An 18,605-nucleotide genomic window follows, 5' to 3' on the forward strand; every position below is an offset into this window, starting at 1 on the left:
GCCTCATAAACTGGGGGAAGTTCAATCATTCCTCAGCGAGTCTCGGCGCTCACTGGGCATGCTCAGTGGCCGGGCCCGGCTCCGGTGGCCAGAGGCTGCCTTGGGCGCAGGGCTCGGGTCGGCAGCCGCTTGGGCTCGGCTTCCCCGAGCGCGGGCTGAGCACAGCGGCCCCTGAGCCAGGAGCGAGACGCGCCCCGCCGTCCCCGTCCGGGCGCCGGCCCCGCCCGGGCGCCGTCGTTCCGGACCCCGAAAGCCCCCAACTTCGCGCCAAGTTCCGAGCCGCCTCCGGGGGTAGCCATGCAAATGATGACCAGGGACGTTCTGCTAGAAATGGAGCTGGAGGAGGAGGACGACGACGATGGGGATATCGGTGAGCCGCGGGTTCTGGGGGTGGGCCGACGCGGGGCCCCGCGTCCGCTCCCGAAAGCCCGAGCCAAAGCGGGAGAAGTCGGGGACTGCGCGTGGGCGCCGCGCCCTCGGGAATGGAAGTTGGCGGGGACCCTCGGCCGCTCGGAGGAGCTCGGGTGCGGGGGACCGTGGGGGTGGGGGGGAAGCCCGCGCCGCCCGCCGCGGGCCGCAGTGCGGCTGCCTCGCGCCGCTGACCGGCGGGCGAGCGGCCGGCCCTAGGGAAAGCTGGGGAGGCGCGGGGTACGCGCCGGTCCCCAGGTCAGTTTCCGGACGGGCGAGGGACGCGGCCACTGAATAGTCACGGTAGATACGGGAACGCCCCCGAGCGCGGAAGTCTTGACTCAGAACAACAACTTTTGGGTCATTTTCTCCGGCTCGAACAGGCGTGGGCGGCGAGCCCGTGGGCGGGGTTCGGGGAGCGGGCCGGGGTTGGGAGAGCAGGAGTGTGACCCCCGCCTGAATCCTCCTTAAGGTGAAAGCAGACGCATGGCTCTGGGACGGAGGGTGGGGCCTGGGTGGGGCGGCCCGGGAACTGATTTGTGGCCGCCGGGCGCGGGCCGGGATCCTTTTTCCTTCCGCAGCGCCCGCGGGGGAACGGATGGGAGGAGGAAACCCTTAGGCTGGGTGGACCGCAAGGCATTTCCTACCCGTCCAGAGGGCCCTGGTGCCCCATTTCTGGTTAAAAGTGCTTGGAAAGAGTGGACAGACGGAGAGCTGTTTAAGAGTTAAACAAACGGAGTGGGAGGAGGTGAGGAAGGCGAAAGCAATTGGAGCAGTGGGGAGAAAATCTGGTCCCTAAAGAGAACACTGCCAGGGAATGATGGCATATTGGGTCCGTCCGGAAGACGGGCAGTTAAATTACCAGGCAGACTCCGACTCAGTTTCCTGGACGCCAAATCAGTTTAAAAAACTTAACAGTTCCTGCTCAGGTGCTAATACTTTTCTCTAATATATGCTTCTCTAATACATTCTTCTCTAATAACTTTAGAAGTAATTTTAGGAGATAGATGCGGTCTTTCGTTCACGTTTTAGGTTCTGCTCATTTATTTATTTTTCTGGTTTTTCCAGCTCTATTGAGATATAATTGATATATAACAATGTGTAAGTTTAAGGTGTACAACGTCTTGATTTGATTCATTTATAAGTTGCAAACTGATTACCACCATAGAGTTAGCCAACACCTCCGCAACGTCACTTAATCACCATTTGTTTTTTTGTGGCGAGAACATTTAAGATCTTCTCTCAAAGTATAAGCTACAGTATTATGAACTCTAATCACTATGTTGTAAATAGATCCCTGGAACTTATTCATCTTCTAACTGGAAGTGTACCCTTTGACTAGTATCTCCTCACCTCCCCCCCCAGTTCTACTGTTTCTGTGAGTTCACCTTTTTTATATTTCACATATAAGTGATATTATACAGTATTTGTCTTTCTCTGCCTTATTTCACTTAACATAATGCCCTCAAGTTCCATTTGTGTTGTTGCAAATGACAGGATTTCCTTCTTTCTCATGGCTGAATAATATTCCATTACATACATATATTATATATATATATATGACACATCACCTCTGTCCATTCATCTGTAGACAGACAATTAACGTCTTTCCATATCTTGGCTATTGTAGGCACTGCTCATTTAAATTCAAAAACAAATTTAATAGAAGGGATTATACTCCATGGTTTAGCATTACCTTTCATTCACTTGAGAACAGTTTATTAGGTGTCCATTCTTATGGAGGGAGCAAATAGTAGTATTCTTTTTTATAGGAGAGAAAACTGAAGCTCACAGGTTCATCTGCCTAGCTTCTCACACAGCTTATTAAGATTCAAACCCAGGTTTTCTGACTTGCAAGACCTGTGCATACTGATGCCCTTTTCAGCGGGTTTTTCAGCGGGTCACTCCAGCAGTCAGATAATATATAATGCTACTATTTAGCAGGCTGTGGTAGTAAATCATGATTGCATACAGTATAAATCATAGGAACAAACTTTAAAAAGTTATAATAAAATTAGCACAGTCTGTTTCATAGGAAAACACTCATCTGTTATGGTGAGGTGTCACTGTTTACACTGACAGTTGTAAATAAATAAGGGTAAAACCCCAAATGGAAATTGAAGTAAGCAAGAGACTCTGAGCTTTGTTCCAACCTGCCATCAGTAGATCTCAATTTAGAAAGAAAACTAACTTGGGCTAGTTTGTATTGACCTGATAGTTGTATCAATTCAAACAGTGTAGATATATTTAAGAAAAACTTAAATATCTCTACTCTTTTTGCATCCCACCCTCCATAGTCTACTGAAATTAATACTTTAGTATATATAGGGGTCAAGTCAGCATACTTTATGTCAACAAATATCATCAGTTCTCAGCAATTTGGGGTTGTTATACAAATTTAATGTGGGTTGCAGTGATTTATATCAAGAGATGTTTACCATGCCAATGGAAAGTTTATGTCATTGAAAAATAATAAGGCTTTTTGGTTGTCACCAGAAGTAGACTGATGGTATACAGACTTTTATCAAAGAATTATAAAACTATGGAAGGGGAGACTCTGGTGAAATGAAGATTATAATTTTAACCTCTGCCTCTAGTTTTGTAATGCAGGGCTGTGTTCTTGATTGTTACAACTAATAGTTATATAATAATACAACTAGTACTTGATTGGCACAACTAATAGTTGTATAATAATTTAAAACCCACTCAGGTACTGAAGATTTCTATGAAATATCTCTATAGTTATTAACTTTATAATTCAGAGCAGGAGAGTTATTTTGACATAAGTTCTTGGGTAAGACATCTATGATCAATTAATTTGCAAGAGGCAAAAAAGAAAAACTGTTTAAGCTAGATGTGGTCCCTGGTTACATCATAGAAATGTTTTACATATATAAATGGAAGTGTGCTCTCTAGTAGGCTGGGATTTGGGCTGCTTTTTGTTTTTTTTTTTTTAAACCTGTGGGTTTCTGCTTACTTTTGAAGCACGTTTAGTGCTTTAAGTGTGAGGATTGCTTCCTTGTTTGGCATTAACTAATCTAGAGAATCAAAGATGGTAAATCTCACTACGGTGTCCTTTCCATATTTGCTTTACTCATGACCACTAGAAATTGTGCCCAAAGGTTTGTGAAAGAGGCAGTCTATTGGCATGAGAGCATTTGCACAAAAGGCCACTTATTTTCTAAATCAGCTCCAGCAACCAACCACAGGTGTTACTTGAGGCAGTGGTGGCAGGAAGTATTTGGCTCATGGCCTTTATTGCACTGGTGCTGGTGGAGATCACATGTTGAGGCAGGTTCTGTGCGCCTGGTGTGCAGAAGAGTGTCTTCAGCTGCCTTGCTTCCAGAAACACCTCCCCCCCACACACACCCCGCCACCCCATTAATCAGTAAATTGAATTTAATATCTCTTCTTGACGTAGAAATAATTTTTATAGCCAGAATGTAGATATTTTGTATGCTGTTTTGTTTCTTGCATTTCCGTTGTTCAAACTTCACTGAGGGAAGAAAAGTGTTCTCAAAAAAGAAGGGAGTTATCAGGAACACTTCCGATAGTTCAGGCAAAAGGTTTTTTGTTTAGATGGTTGGTTGTGTCAACTGAAAAAAAAAAGAACAACCTAAGAGTTGAGGATTATGTTTAGTTTGGGGACCCTACTGAGGCCGATAGCCTGGGATAACAGCCTCTCAGGTAGCTTTGAGGAACTGTCTCAAAGAGGTAAGGGAGAGGCCAGGATATATAGGAGTTTTTTGCTGGGGGAAAACAAACAAACAAAAACAAAAAACACGTAGTTGAACATCAGAAGATTACTGCTAATCAAAAAACCAGACATCTCAAGTTAAAGATTTTAGTGCTTTTCTGTGTATGGGAAAATGCAAGAGTCTGGGCTTATTGAAATCATTCCTTTAATATTCATCTTAATTATCTAGGGCCAGTATCCTGTTTTTCTCCATCACGAATTCCCTTCAGGGGGCATCATGGGGTAGCTGCAGTGGTTGATGGGTTTATGGCAGCAACATCTTCATTTACTGAAATGGCCGGTGGTATTTTTTGACCACTTTGGATTCCCCGTCTGTTTATGGTAGAGTTTACTCTATGATCCCCACAGCTAATGGTCCTGTCCTTGGGGTGGGGGATGGGTGGGAAGAGGCCCATTATCTCTAAGGGATAATGATCCAGCTCTACCTCCCAAGTGTCTTTGTTGCCTCCCTTTTCACTGTCACATTCTTATATAGACTTATCTTCCTGCACTATCTGTATCCCCTCACTACAAACTTTATGTTTAATCACTTGCAAATCTGATCCTAGCGTCAGTTTTGCTTTGTCACCATTAATTGAGCAGGCCTGTGCTAGTTGTAGGATTAGGGTGTTGGGAGGCAAAAATTGAGTAAGATACATGCTTTGGCTGTGGAGAGGTGGGTTCCATGGAACCAGCCATTTGCAGTGAGTGCTATTATTGAGGTACATACACAGCCGTGGAGGAGGATGGGAGACCGCTGCACAGAAGAGATTGTTGGGCCAGGTGCTGAAGAAGCAGGCAGGCATAAAGGGCAGGAGGAGAGTCTGGAGTTTCAAGTATTGCCTGTGGTGGAAGGGAACGGTCACGAGGCTGGGACGGCAGGGGGGCATGGCACCGTGAAGAATCCTCCAAACGTTTTAAAGGTTTGGGATTTTACCCTGTAGGTGATTTGGAGCTCCAGAAAGGTTATAAGGAAAGGAGTGATAGAATCAAATTTGCTTTTGGAAAGGTCTCCCTGGCAGTGCATTGGGAAATGGGTTGGAGAGGGGAGATGCTTGAGGTAAGCCTTTCTGGTAGTCAGGTTCAGAAATGGCCTGCAGTGGCCATGAGAATAGAGAGGAGTGGGTCTGAGAGCTTTTGAAAGAGGCAGCATCTCTAAGGTCTTGGAGACCGAATGTGTCCAGCAAGCAGAGAGGAGCCTGGGATGACTCCTGGACTTGAGAGCAGTAGCAGGTGGAGGAGAACAGATGTGCAGGAAGGGAGAATTTTGTATTGTTCTAACAAGCCTTACATTCTTCTCCGCTTTAGCTCAGACCATTCCCCTTCCCAGTAATACTAGACTCTCCATCTCTTTCTCAGCAGCTCTCTCTCCTTCTAAACCCGTCACAATCCCAGGAAGCTATTGTTGTTCCCTCTAGCCCAAAGCACCCACCAATGAATGCTCACACCCCTTATTTTTCTGTTCCATGCAGTTAGCATTCACCTTGTATTTTTGCTATTCATTATCTTTGCATTAATTAATCCCCCCAACTACAATGTAAATTTCTTGGGGACTGAGACTAGGTCATGCGAAATATCCCAAATGTTGTAGACATTCCATTACTATAATTTAAGAAATTCTCACTTCCTCACGCTCTAAAATGAAAGCTTCTCAAAGGCAGCTGTTTTGTGTACTTTCTGTTCTAAGCTATGTCCCTAGTGTTTGGAATGGTGCTTGATATTCCGTGGAAGCCAAGCAAATCATTGTTGAAAGAAAGAATAAATGAATTACTTTGAATAATTAAACAAATTAATTAATCAATTAAGTAAATTTAATTAATTAAATAAATAAATGAATAATAAACATAATGCTTAGTGGTTTTTATGGCCCTCGTGGAGTTCTCTTCTTTGGCACCTGGAGATGCCCACAGTCATCTGCTTTAAAAACATTGATTGTACATACTCTTCCAGGAACTCTTCTAGGTTCTGTGGTCCCTGACCTCTGGTACCTCACTATCTAGGAAGGAGGCAGATATGTGAATAGATAATTGCAGTCATCTGTGATTAATGCTGTGCTGTACTCAAGATGTGTACCAGGGTCAGTGGTGGTACCAAGGATAAAACGTAACCTTGCTTAGGGGAATCCAGGATGGCTCTACAGAGGCGGTGCCTATGCCAGCCCTGGAGGAATAACCAGATAGGTGAGGGAAGGAGCTAGAACAGTAGAGTGTCCTGAGCATTCCTAAATGTTCCCTGATTTCTCAACAAATCACCCTTGATGCTGCCCTTGCCTTATTTGCTATGACAAGTGGCTCATAGGTATATGGTGTGTGTGTGTGTGTTTGTGTGTATATGTATGTGTTCTTTACCAGGGTATGACAGCTAAAAAGCAAAACAAAGCAAAGTATTCTTAAAGTCATTCTCTTTGAACATAGTCTTACCCTGTTGGATAAACCTGTTGTTATTTTCAGTTTCAAGTCCACAGTCACGATTTATCTGCCATGTTCTAATCAAGTCAAATAATTGCTTTCCAAAAGGTTCCCCAGTCTCGTCTTACAAGTCTCATTGTTCTTTGGATCTGACACAAACAGAGCTCTAAAAGAGGAAAAGAGTTCTACACACACGCCCCCCCACCCCTTTTTTTTTCTCAAGGGGTTGTAACAGTCACGTATGTTGATTGCTGTATATTTGGTTTTTTTCCTCTTAGAAACCAAGAAATTTAGACTGAAAGCTCCTGTGAAGATTTCCCCCAGAGATATTATTTAAATTCTGACATTCTTGGGGGAAGATTACATTATACTGTTAAGAATTCCACAGTCAGGCTTTAAGTTAAAGGATGGTCTTGAACTCTCAAAGCGTTATTTGTAGCAAGTTAGATTAAAATCATTGTATTTTATAGAAGTTTCCACTCTAGCTAATACTTTAGGTTTTCTTATGTTATCATACATATCAGTTTGTGTTTTGTATTCCAGTCAATTCAGTAAATCTTAACAAAACATGTAGTCTTAGAGGGAGAAGTGCTATCTTATTTCCCTTTGTATGCTACAGCCTACGTATAGTAACGCTTTTCACATAGTCCCAAACATTTGTTAAGGGATTGTTTTTTAGATTGTAACAGGAAGCTTTGTTTGCTATAAGATTTAAGCTGCTTGATCTGCTTTTGATACAAATCATTCAGGGCTGGGTCTGTGCAAAAATCACGATTTTTAGAACAGAAAAACATCATTTCCAATCACCTTCAACCAAGGAAACGTACTTCTTGACTGATTGGTAACTCATATGTAAATGTAGAGGTGAGAATTTAATACAGTCAAGTGATTGTCTTATGCCATTATTGCTTTTCCTTTAGTTTTGTCTTGCTTTTTTAAAGGCAGCTAAAATTATTTAGCAGCCATCCCAAGGAGCAGCCAGTTTAAAGAATACTAGATGAAAATGTCAACAATAGAATATTTTGCACATGTACCAAAGAGCAATCCAAATACTATTCAGCCCCAAATCAGATAGAACGTTTGCACAGAAGACAAGTCGAAGGGTTAATAGGCAACTTTCTCTGCCGTGGTATTATTACTGCCCTGGCTACATGTCTGAATACTAATTGAAAGAACTTGCTGCAGTAAGTTATTCAGCAGCCAAAAATACAAATGAAAGAAAATATATTCTTTTGTGAAGTCCAGATGTTGCTTTTATATTTAATGCTTTCAATCTAAGACATTGAAACTCTACTATTTCCTACATTATTTAAAAATACAAATACTTGAAATTGGGGGAAGAAAGGATATTAGCCATTAAAATTCTCTTTTCTATAATTTTTATTTTAACTTTGGCAGAACTTTAGCCAAAGGTCAAAGTCATGTAAATAGATGTTCTTTCACAAAGTACAATTATGCAAATTACAGGCTTGTTTATAAAGCTTGTTTTATATAAACTAAGATTGTGTTTGTTTACATAATTGATTTTTTTATGATTCTTCAGACATTCTATCTAGACGTTTGAAAAATAGTCTTTGGCTTTGCACAGACAGGATGATGGTTAGATTTTTCTTGTGGCATCCCATAGACACAGACTTAAGCATTTAAAATTTTTTTTTCTGATTTCTGCCAAGTTTTTAAGAGAAATTATTCCCCACTAAATTTTAAACAAAAATAATACACCCTCCCCACCTATAAAACTCAGACCCTTAACATTATTTTCAGTGTTTTATTATAATTTATATTATGATTTTAAACAAGCATTCATTTGTTGTATCATTTTATTTCCTTCTACTGTTACTTATTAAACAATTCCTGAATGCTCAATCTGTGTAAAACATAAGATACTTTTTTCGAAACAAACAAAAGAAAAACCAACAAATAAAACCCACCTTTGTTTCTAAGTAATACAAATAGTGAAGAAACAGTGTAAGCTCACTGATCTTAGATGCTACTTAGGGAAAGTAGATTTTAAAGACTGAGCTTCTTGGTTTCTTTGGGGAAAGTTAATTCCTAAAGAGGACATTAAAAAAAAAAAAAAAAAAAGGAAGAAAGAGCCTGTGAAGGCTGTGCTGATGGAGAACCGTGAGGAGGGAAGGAGACAGGCCTGCAATCAGAAGACCTCAATTAGCGGTTGGCTTTGGCACCTAGAATCTATCACCTGGGGCAAGTTTCTTGGCTTCTCAGCCTGTCTTTTCAGCCCTGTGGGGTTGCTAGGAGGATGCAAGGAGGCATGTACAATGGGGGCTGTGGGGCCTTTTCACTCACACTACCTGAGTGGCAGTTACAATATCACCATCATAATGAATTTTTTTATTTAAAAGCAGTCATGGGAACTGCTACTCTTTTTTTTTAACATCTTTATTGGAGTATAATTGCTTTACAATAGTGTGTTAGCTTCTGCTGTATAACAAAGTGAATCAGCTATACATATGGAACTGTTACTCTTAACCTCGGAGAGCTCTAAGTCCTTGCCTGGTTTTGTGTTGCTCTGTGTCATATTATGCATGCAGGAACTGTCCACTAAGTGTCAGGTTAAGGGTGATCATGACCGTGGCTGTGCTGCAGACACATGTACTTAAAGATAAAAGAGTTGAAGAATAGCATGTGGTTTTTGCAAAGAGATAATTACTGAGTGTGCTTTCCTATACTCTTACTGATCTTCTGACAGAATGACAGTGTTATTCAGATTCCAGGAAACCTATTTCAGGGGGAATCTCTTTCAGGGAATCTTAGCAAAAGGTTCCAACAGCTGACACTTGGCTCCCAATAAATGGCTCATAAATGTAGGGATTGTATTTCCATTGGTAGCACATGTGGCTTATCCCATCCTCCCAATTGCTGTCAGGCAGTTCTTACCAAGTATGTATGCCCCCATGTGTCACCGTGTAATTGAATGCATAAGAAGTGAGGAAGAAGGCTTTTTTTAAGTAAGAAGTGAATAGCTTTTATTACAAATTGAGCCTTTAGAATATCACAGGAGAACTGGGGAGAGAACGGCTGATGATGAGATTCTCCATTGTCACTACTGAATTGTGGAAACATGGAGGATCATTCATTGTGTTCGCCATTCAGTGGAGAGAGGGAAGTCACAAGGCAGTGAAGGGAGATTGTTGACCTGTTGTTAAAAACCTTTGACTTGACTTTGACATCCTTCCCACCACCCCTTTCCCCATTTCTGATCATTGTATATATGCAGGCACTGTCAGTCTTGGCCGCTTATCCTCTTAATGTCTTCTAGAATTGGAGATTATCCTGCCTCTCTCAGAGGGGACCTTCTCAGCCCCTTGTTGCCTCGGCATACTCAAACCCCGCTCTCAGAGGGCTGGGGGATGGATGCCTTGGGAATCGACATCCGCTTGGATCTGGAGGGAAGAAGGAGAGGCGAGGCCCCGGGGATCCCCACCCCCACAACAAAGCCCTGGATAAGTGTAGGTATTAGGGATCAGGTGAAAATGATCTTTTCTTGAGGTTTGGATTTGCGGATGAAAACCTGAATTTCATTAGAGGTACTTATACTTGAGGCAAAAGAAAAGGATGACTCTTCCCTATGTTGGAAGATCATTTCCACCGTCTGTTACAGACAGCCTCACCTTGGCCAAGGATGTGGACCTGCGTCCTGTTGGACTACGAATATCTGTGGTGAGGGAGAAAGGGGCCACTCTGCTGGCCTGTGGTCCTTTTTGTTTATCCACATCAGCTCCTTCTCCTCAGTTGAGTCTCTTATCTTGCCTCTGTCTCAGTACTTTTGTCAGACACTTAGCCTGGGTCTGCAGAGGTGGAGGGCACCACTACTTAAACTTACGTTTTAGACAGGTATAAGTTCAAATTCTAGTCCAGACATTCACTAATTTTGTGACCTTGAGTGATTAACATAACTTTCTCCTCCTCTGTAAAATGGAGCTAATATTAGAACCTACTTCAAGGGTGATTGTGTTAAAAATGATGATTTTAAAAAGCTTACTTTGCAGGATTGTGGTGCCTGATACACTAAAAGCCCTCCATAATTATGAGCTAATGTTAGTATTATAGATAGCTGCTTTTACCTATATTTTAACTCAGACGTATCTCTTTTGCTTTTTATTAGCGATTTTACCGTTCTTCCACTTATATAGCTGTCATTTTTTGTCCTTTTCATTAAACAGTGAGCATCTTGAGGCTATCGTCTCAGTGAGCAGCTTAATGCCTGGCACAGCATAGGTGATCAATACAGTTTTGTTGAATGAATGAGTAGATGAATGAAAGATATTGACTATTGAAGAGCTATGTGGTATGATTGGAAAGGTAGGCCTTTGGATACAGATCAACCCTTGGACAGGTTCATACAACTTTGGAGCCTTGGTTTCCATATTAGAAAAGTGTAGTAGAGATAATAATACAGAAAGGGTAATGATACTTTACGGAATTGTTATAAAGTTTAAAATTAACATATAAAAGGATGAGGGACAGTTCCAGGCACATAATAGGCCAATAAATAATAGTGACAGTCATGATAAAGCAACTAAAAATGGAGAAATGTAAGTGACTGGCAAAACCTAAGTTGGATTTTCCAGTAGATGGATTTCACAATAGAATTGTATCATCCCTTTGAATATATATAATTTTAGTAAGAAAGGTAAGAGAATATAGGATAAAGATTCATAATGAAATTTAAATGATACTTTGATAGCCTTTACACTAAAGAAAATGTGTGAGAAATAGGAGCATTTCTTAATCTAGCAAATTTAAGATTTTGAAAGTATCTTTTATCAAAGTCTAAAGGGTAAGGTTGATATTGATCATGTGAACTTTTAATGAAATAAACTTTTAATAAAATATGTAGTTTTATATAAATATGAAATTTTGCTTATCATGTGAATGGTCAGTTCTTTTAAATGGGAAAATTCTAAAATATTTAATTTGCCTACAAGACTAAAATGTCTGTTCATTGAGTTTTATTGAAAAGTTTGAAGTCAAGTAAAACCTGTTAAAAGAGACGGATGTGATACGGATCAAAATGATAAAACAGAAGACATGAACACAGAGAAATTGCTACCCTTATGGTTTGAATTATTTTGAATTTAGTGATATAAAAAAATAATCCATACCTAATTTTCAAAATAGGTATATGAAATAATGTTTCTCATTTTGTAAGCTGGAAGTTTGGGAATGATTCAGCCTACATCAGTTTCTTAGAAATTAAACACTGCCAGGCCCCCTCAGACCTAAGAAAAGTTAGACATTCCATTCCATTTGGGTAGGTGAGAGCAAAAGAAAAGGAAGAAGGCTCTTTTTAATCCCCAAATACAGTAGAGTTTAAGGTTATTTGCTTTATAAGTAAGGCTTTCCTAGAAGTGACTTTTCAATAGAAGGCAGAGTTACATCCTTCAGTTCACTGCACTTAGAGCTGCAGTTCTTGTTGTCCACTGGGTTTCAGCCTATCCTCCATCCACAAGGTGCCAGATTGTCTCATATCTCCTGCCTCCATTTAAATTTAGGTAGTATTTAGTACTCACTGGGTACATGCTTCTATAACAGGCATATTGCAGCTTACAAATCACAGAGGAGACGTGAACATTTCTAACAGGCCTTGCCATCCACTCTAAGGGTAAGCAACACAGTAAATGGCTTTTGAGCAATGGGGTAATCATGGTTTTCCTGAGGGTTACAGTTGCCTAAACTGTGGCTAGTGGCTTGTTTTATACTCCAAAATACTTACTTTGAAGAGTTCAGTCACCATACTGACTGACTTATTTGGCACACACACAAAAATCCCTTTGCAAGCTGATCATGGAATTGCTAGCAGTGGCCTTCATAAATCAGGTCTATTGCTTTTTTAAAAAGTCATGTACATAGAGATTTCATTTAGCTCAGAGCACTGGCTTGGTCTCATCTCACAATCTTTATTAATTCAGTAAATATTTTCTGAAGACCTCCTATAGGTCACGTGCTATTTAAGGTCTGAGGATACAGAACCAAGGGAGAGAAGATCACATCTTCGGTGGAGCTTGTATTCTAATTAGTGATCAAATAAAACCCAAAAATGCATGTGGAAATCCATTCATTTACCTAATGTCTGTTTAGCACCTTCTCTGTGCCAGGCATTGTGCTGGGCACTAGGAATTCAATACACAAGACAGAAGAAACGGCCTCTGCCCTCGATGAGTAGCCATGCTGGCAGGGAAGACAAACATGCCAACCGATCACCAGCAAATTATATTTAAAGATTGCGAAAAAAGAGACAGAACCAGGATAACACAGCTGAGGACAGGAGTGGGGTGTATCCAAAGCCGGTACAGGGGCTGGGCCCTCCCTGGGGGATGGCTGACAAGTACAGCTGTTTTTCTCATAATTCTAAAAATAGCATGGACTTAGACTGTAATCGTTAAAAAGCAGGTCTACAAGAAGGCTCAAGACGTACATTAGATTAACCTGTAAAACACCACACGTGTTTTCAGGCTCACAACTTCAGCTGTACTGGGGGAATCCTCCCCGCAGGAACTTTGTTTGTATTGATTTCAGTAGCTGTTAACGCACCTTGCAAAGGTGAGCAAGTAGCATTATTGCTTTACTGTCGGTTCTGTCCCTCTTTATTCCTTGGTAGATGGGCTAAAATGTCAGCACTGCATTGGAAAGCAGCAAAACTTAGTGGGTCACTCCCAGTTCCTTTCTGTCTTTCTTTGTAGCTCAGTGTAGCATAATCTTCTAACTGAAGTTGAAGGAGAAGGTGAGGTTGGGTGCAAGCGATTCTGTGCGTTTTCCCTGAGCTGTCGGAGGAGGAGGACAGGGAGATGGGGTAGGTACCTCTTGTTCCTGTGCTCCACCCTTTCCTCTCCTGACTTGAAAGGGGCGGGGAACTCACAAGAATGCCTTTTCTAGATTCTCAGCCAGGAACTGGTTCTCTGGTCTTCCTGCCCAGGTCGCTGTGGAGTGTGACTCATTCCTGTTTGGAAGTGACTGACTTTGGCTGAGAGTCATAACCAAGCCCCTGAAGCATGAATCAGAATTTGTGTGATGGTGGAAAAGCCCCACAGAGACTCTGAGGTGCTCCCTCAGGAATTTCTCCCCTTGGGAAATCCTAATACTAGAGAAACACTCTCTAAACAATAAGGTCCTACTGTATAGCACAGAGAACTGTATTCAGTATCCTATGATAAACCATGGAAAGGAATATAAAAAAAGATTGTATATATATGTGTAACTGAATCACTTTGCTGTACAGCAGAAATTAATACAACAGGATAAATCGACTACATTTCAATAAAAAATATTGAAAAGAAAATAAATTAAAAAATAGAGAAACACTCTCTAGAATTCCTTCACTGTGAATAGCCAGTACCCTGGTATTAGAGTAATATGGAAGATGCAAATTAAAACTTCTTTTGTTTTCAGTTGATAGGGCAGAAAGAAGCAGATGCAAATTGTTTCCATTTACTCTTAAAAAATCCTGTTATTTTTCTGTGTTAGGATCTTTTCATACACGACTGAAATCTAGCAGGCAATATGACTGTATTGTTAAACTTATTGTTATATCCATTACACCAATTCCTTTCAAATGGAGCCTGTTTTCCTTATAAATGCCACTGAGATCAAGTATAAGAGATCCTATCATTAACCCTTTGCCATGCTATTATCTGAACCCTCCATTCTAGTAATGTTTATTTAGTCCAGTGGTATTTTTTAACATGTAAAAGGCATATTTTACATACTATAAAATGCACAGTTCAATGTTCAGTTTAGTAAATTTTGACAATTCTATAACCGCCCACCCAAAATAAGACAGAGGACATTTTCATAGTCCTTTCATTTCAGTCTGTCACCACCCCCCAATCCAGGCAAACACTTAATGACATCTACTACCATAAATTGGTTTCACCTGTTCTTAAACTTCATATAAATGGAATCATAGAGCGTATAGTCTTTTGTGTAGCTGGCTTCTTTCACTTGGCATAATATTTTTGGAGATTCATCCATGTTGTGGGTATCAATAGCAGTCTAGTATATTTTAACTATAAGAATATCTGGAAAAATATTTTGAATTATGTCTTAACATTACATCTTGGATAAGGAGCAAACTAACAATACTTAACCTTTTAATTCTATTTTTACTCTAAAGTCAAATACTTTTTGGTCTTAGTTATTTTCGTGCTTTGTAATCTTTTTAGAAGCTCATACAGTGCCTTGCCTGTAATAGGAAATTGGCAAATGTTTTCTTTAAGTTGGAAGGGAATGTATGAGGAAAATTAACTCGTATCTCATTTTATAGAAATTCAGATTTTAATTGCCCTGCTGTGATGTGAAACCAAACAGCGCTTTCATTCTGGGCACTGGTCTGCTGATGATTTTATTGATGAGTATACTCGTCCAGAGCGGACCGTTTGTGGGCTCTTTCCTCCAGTGTAAGGAGTTCAAGTGTAATAATAATTCATTTTTCCAAAAGGTCAGTTCTTACTGATTTTTGTTTTTTTTTACTGGTAAAAATATCCTAAACAGATATTATTAGCCTCATTTGGTCATTGAAGAGCTCTGAGAACAAAAACAGTAACAGTGACCTATCCAAAATGAAGGAGCGATTCAATGTTGGTGCAAGATACTCGATTCCAAAATATTTGTTCTAGCACATGTGTTGCAAGCTCCCAGAGAAGTTATTGACACTGACGTTGGTTTCCGTTAAGAGTGACTCATGATTTCTTGAGTCTGGTTTCCACCATTAATCATCCCCACTGCTTGAGTTAAAGCAGGCTGTTAGACTCTGCCTGGATTCCAGCCTTCACAGTCCCCCCACCTGGCCCCCAACCCCTTGATTCCCACCTCCTGGCTCAGCCACTCAGCAGTCTCTGGAACCAATTCTGACTCCAGGCAAACAGGATTTTATAATTCAGCATTTAGTATCAGTGCAACATCAACCTTGTGTTTGTGTTTCAGTTCAGGTAAGTTGGCTTGTCCTTTCATTCCCAGTTGCCTGAACTCTTTTCTCAGAAACATGCCTAGAACATCAGTATCCCTAGTTCTTCAGGTCCTGTCTTAGTCTCATCAGTGTCTCCTAATAGCTCTCATGCCTGGGAAGTGAAGTCCTTCGTCCCCCTATGTGTTTCCCCCGGTCCCTTGCCAGGAGCAGACCCTAATCATGGCCTGCCTGTGTCCCCAGATTTACTAACATGAGCTGTACCTCTGTTCCTTTCTTTAGCTGTGCTTACCAGTGGTACCTTAAATCTTGGACCCTAAATTGCCATCAAGCTGTATTTCTTTTCACTCCATTTCATTAGTCATGCCGTGCTGGCTGCTATAAGTGGGACTGTGAGTAAGAGTGGGATACAGTTTCCTGCAGTAAGAGATAGGAGACTTAACTTCAGCCCGGCACCTAAGAAAGATCAAGTGTTTACTGGAATGTGGGCAAACCACCTCCTGGCAAAGGAGGAAATCTGTGCCTGGCAGTAAACAGTTCTTTTCAAAAGCAGTTCCCCAGTGCTGGGGAGGGACCTAGTTGAGCATCGGGGCAACTGAACCAAGCTGGTACTCAGCTGGGAGTGCTGATGGCTGTGGCTGGAAACCTTCCTTCCCCGTTCTTCAATACGGAAAAAAGATATTTTCCCAATCTTGTGCACATACAGCTTTAAGAAAAGTACCCTGGTCAAAATTTTCAGTATTTGAAAATGTGCTGAGAATCCAAAAAGTAGAGAACCACTCTGAGCTTTTTCCTTCCCTTCCTGATGCCAGTGGCGTTTCTGAACGAGCATGCTGGTCTGCTTCCACATATGCCTTGTTTACCACATCCTCTGGCAGGTGGCCTGCTTCTTGGTTCCTGCACTGGGCTTAGTCCAGGCATTTGCTTCCAGGCCTCCTTCCTCCCAGGCCGCCTCTACAGCCCCATCCTGGATCTCCCCTGGGTTAGGCTGACTGTCTTTGGAAATGGCAGAGACTGTATATGATGGGGAGAGGGATCTCACCTGCCTTAGGAGAGGGAAATTAGCTAAGGTGAATGCACAGGCAAGACACGCCTAACCCAGCTGTGACAGAACCTAGAAGACATCAGGTTCACGTTTTAATTATTTCAAAAAAGCGATAAATGGGGCTTCCCTGGTGGCGCAGTGGTTGAGAGTCTGCCTGCCGATGCAGGGGACACGGGTTCGTGCCCCGGTCCGGGAGGATCCCACGTGCCGCAGAGTGGCTGGGCCCGTGAGCCATGGCCGCTGAGCCTGCGCGTCCGGAGCCTGTGCTCCGCAACGGGAGAGGCCACAACAGTGAGAGGCCCGCGTACTGCCAAAAAAAAAAAAGCGATAAATGGCGTGAATAGGCAGACTACATAAGGTTCATTGTCAGACTTCTTTTTTTTTTTTTTTTTTTGTTCTTTTCGGTACGCGGGCCTCTCACTGTTGTGGCCTCTCCCGTTGCAGAGCACAGGCTGCGGACGCGCAGGCTCAGCGGCCATGGCTCACGGGCCCAGCCGCTCCGCGGCACGTGGGATCTTCCCCGACCGGGGCACGAACCCGTGTCCCCTGCATCGGCAGGCGGACTCTTAACCACTGCGCCACCAGGGAAGCCCCAGACTTCTAATAGAGCTAGTGTGTGTCCCTGCCATTTGTTTTATTAAGCTGTATGAGCTTTCACATGTGAAGCTGAAAGGAGATTGAGAAAGGTTCCCTTCAGAATTTTAAATTTTATACAATAAGTAAGGTTACAGTATTTCACAAACCTTTGGAAAAAGCTGATTGTGACTACTGACATTTAATCTGCAACTAGAATAGAAATGTATATATTAATCAATATTTTGCAAACATATGTAGAAAATCCATCATCTGTGACTTCTGTATACTGTGTTAATTTATGTTACTTTATTTGTCCACAAGTAGTAAGAGATTATTTGGATAATAAAATAATTATGGTGACAAATTGCTTTGTAGCTTTCTGAAGTGTAAATGAATTTATTGTACATAGGAGTCACCTTGACCATGCATTCTGAACTTTTAAAAGCACCACTTTCTTAGTATTAATCCAGTCATGACAATCTGGAATAAAGCATTTTATTTTTCTATGTATCTCTCCTCAAATATAAAGCAGTGAATGAATTTACCCGCTTTTTGGTCTTATTAGAGATGTTTATAGATACATATTTTAGTGTAATTCATTACTGCAGATTAAATGGGAGAGATTCAGACGTAGTACAGATTGTCTCTCATTTAATCTCCTGGAAATGTGCAGTGTAGAGAAATACTTAAATAACTTAAATGGAAACTCATTTTCTTGTAGGAGTGGTATATAAAGAAAGATTAGACTAAGGGTCTTTTGTCCTGTGTTTTTTTTTTTTTTTGCGGTACGTGGGCCTCTCACTGTTGTGGCCTCTCCCGTTGCGGAGCACAGGCTCCGGACGCGCAGGCTCAGCGGCCATGGCTCACGGGCCCAGCTGCTCCGCGGCATGTGGGATCCTCCCCGACCGGGGCACGAACCCGTGTCCCCTGAATCGGCAGGCAGACTCTCAACCACTGCGCCACCAGGGAAGCCCCCTGCTTTTCTTAATATAAAAATTGGAGCCATATTTTCTATTGATCTGTCTTAAAAACAAACAAAAAATTAAAACTGATTTTTTTGGGGGGGCCCTCATTAGAGCCCTCCTCTCTCTCCTTGGGATGGTGGTGTTAGCAGCTCTTTATTGAAAAGATATTTTTGTGGCTTAATCTGCTTTTTCACTGTGTTACTACAAATGTTTTTCGAATATCTCTTCAGTGTAAAGCAGTAGAAAAGGCTTGTTGGGAAGGGTTTTCTGATGTTAGGATGACTGAATTAAAATCTTTAATAATACTTATTGGTTGTGCAAACTTAAGTAAGTTGTTGAATCCCTGAGCCGTTTTCTCTCTTTGTAAAGATAAAATGAGAAAATGTACTGAAAGGACTTTGTACAGTGCCTAGGACTAGTAGCGTTTATGTACAGTGCCTGGGACTAGTAGCTGTTTATATTTGCCAAATTATGCCAATTTCATGATTCCAAGTAAAATTATTATAATGTGTACAAGAACTTAATTATAGGTATTCATGAATGG

At 41.5% G+C, this 18,605-nt stretch overlaps 1 protein-coding gene across 1 annotated transcript in view; it reads left to right on the forward strand.

Moving 5' to 3' along the window:
- Positions 1 to 297: 297 nt before the first annotated feature.
- Positions 298 to 18,605, forward strand: part of ANO6 (anoctamin 6) — a gene marked incomplete at both ends in the record, with an annotated part of 210,594 nt that continues 192,286 nt past the window's right edge. The window contains one exon of the mRNA XM_079715964.1: positions 298 to 370. Within this exon, the coding sequence (XP_079572090.1) occupies positions 298 to 370 (73 nt within the window). The remainder of the gene's footprint in view (positions 371 to 18,605) is intronic.

The sequence above is a fragment of the Hyperoodon ampullatus genome (assembly GCF_949752795.1).
Source record: "Hyperoodon ampullatus genome assembly, chromosome: 11".
Lineage (NCBI taxonomy): Eukaryota > Metazoa > Chordata > Mammalia > Artiodactyla > Ziphiidae > Hyperoodon > Hyperoodon ampullatus.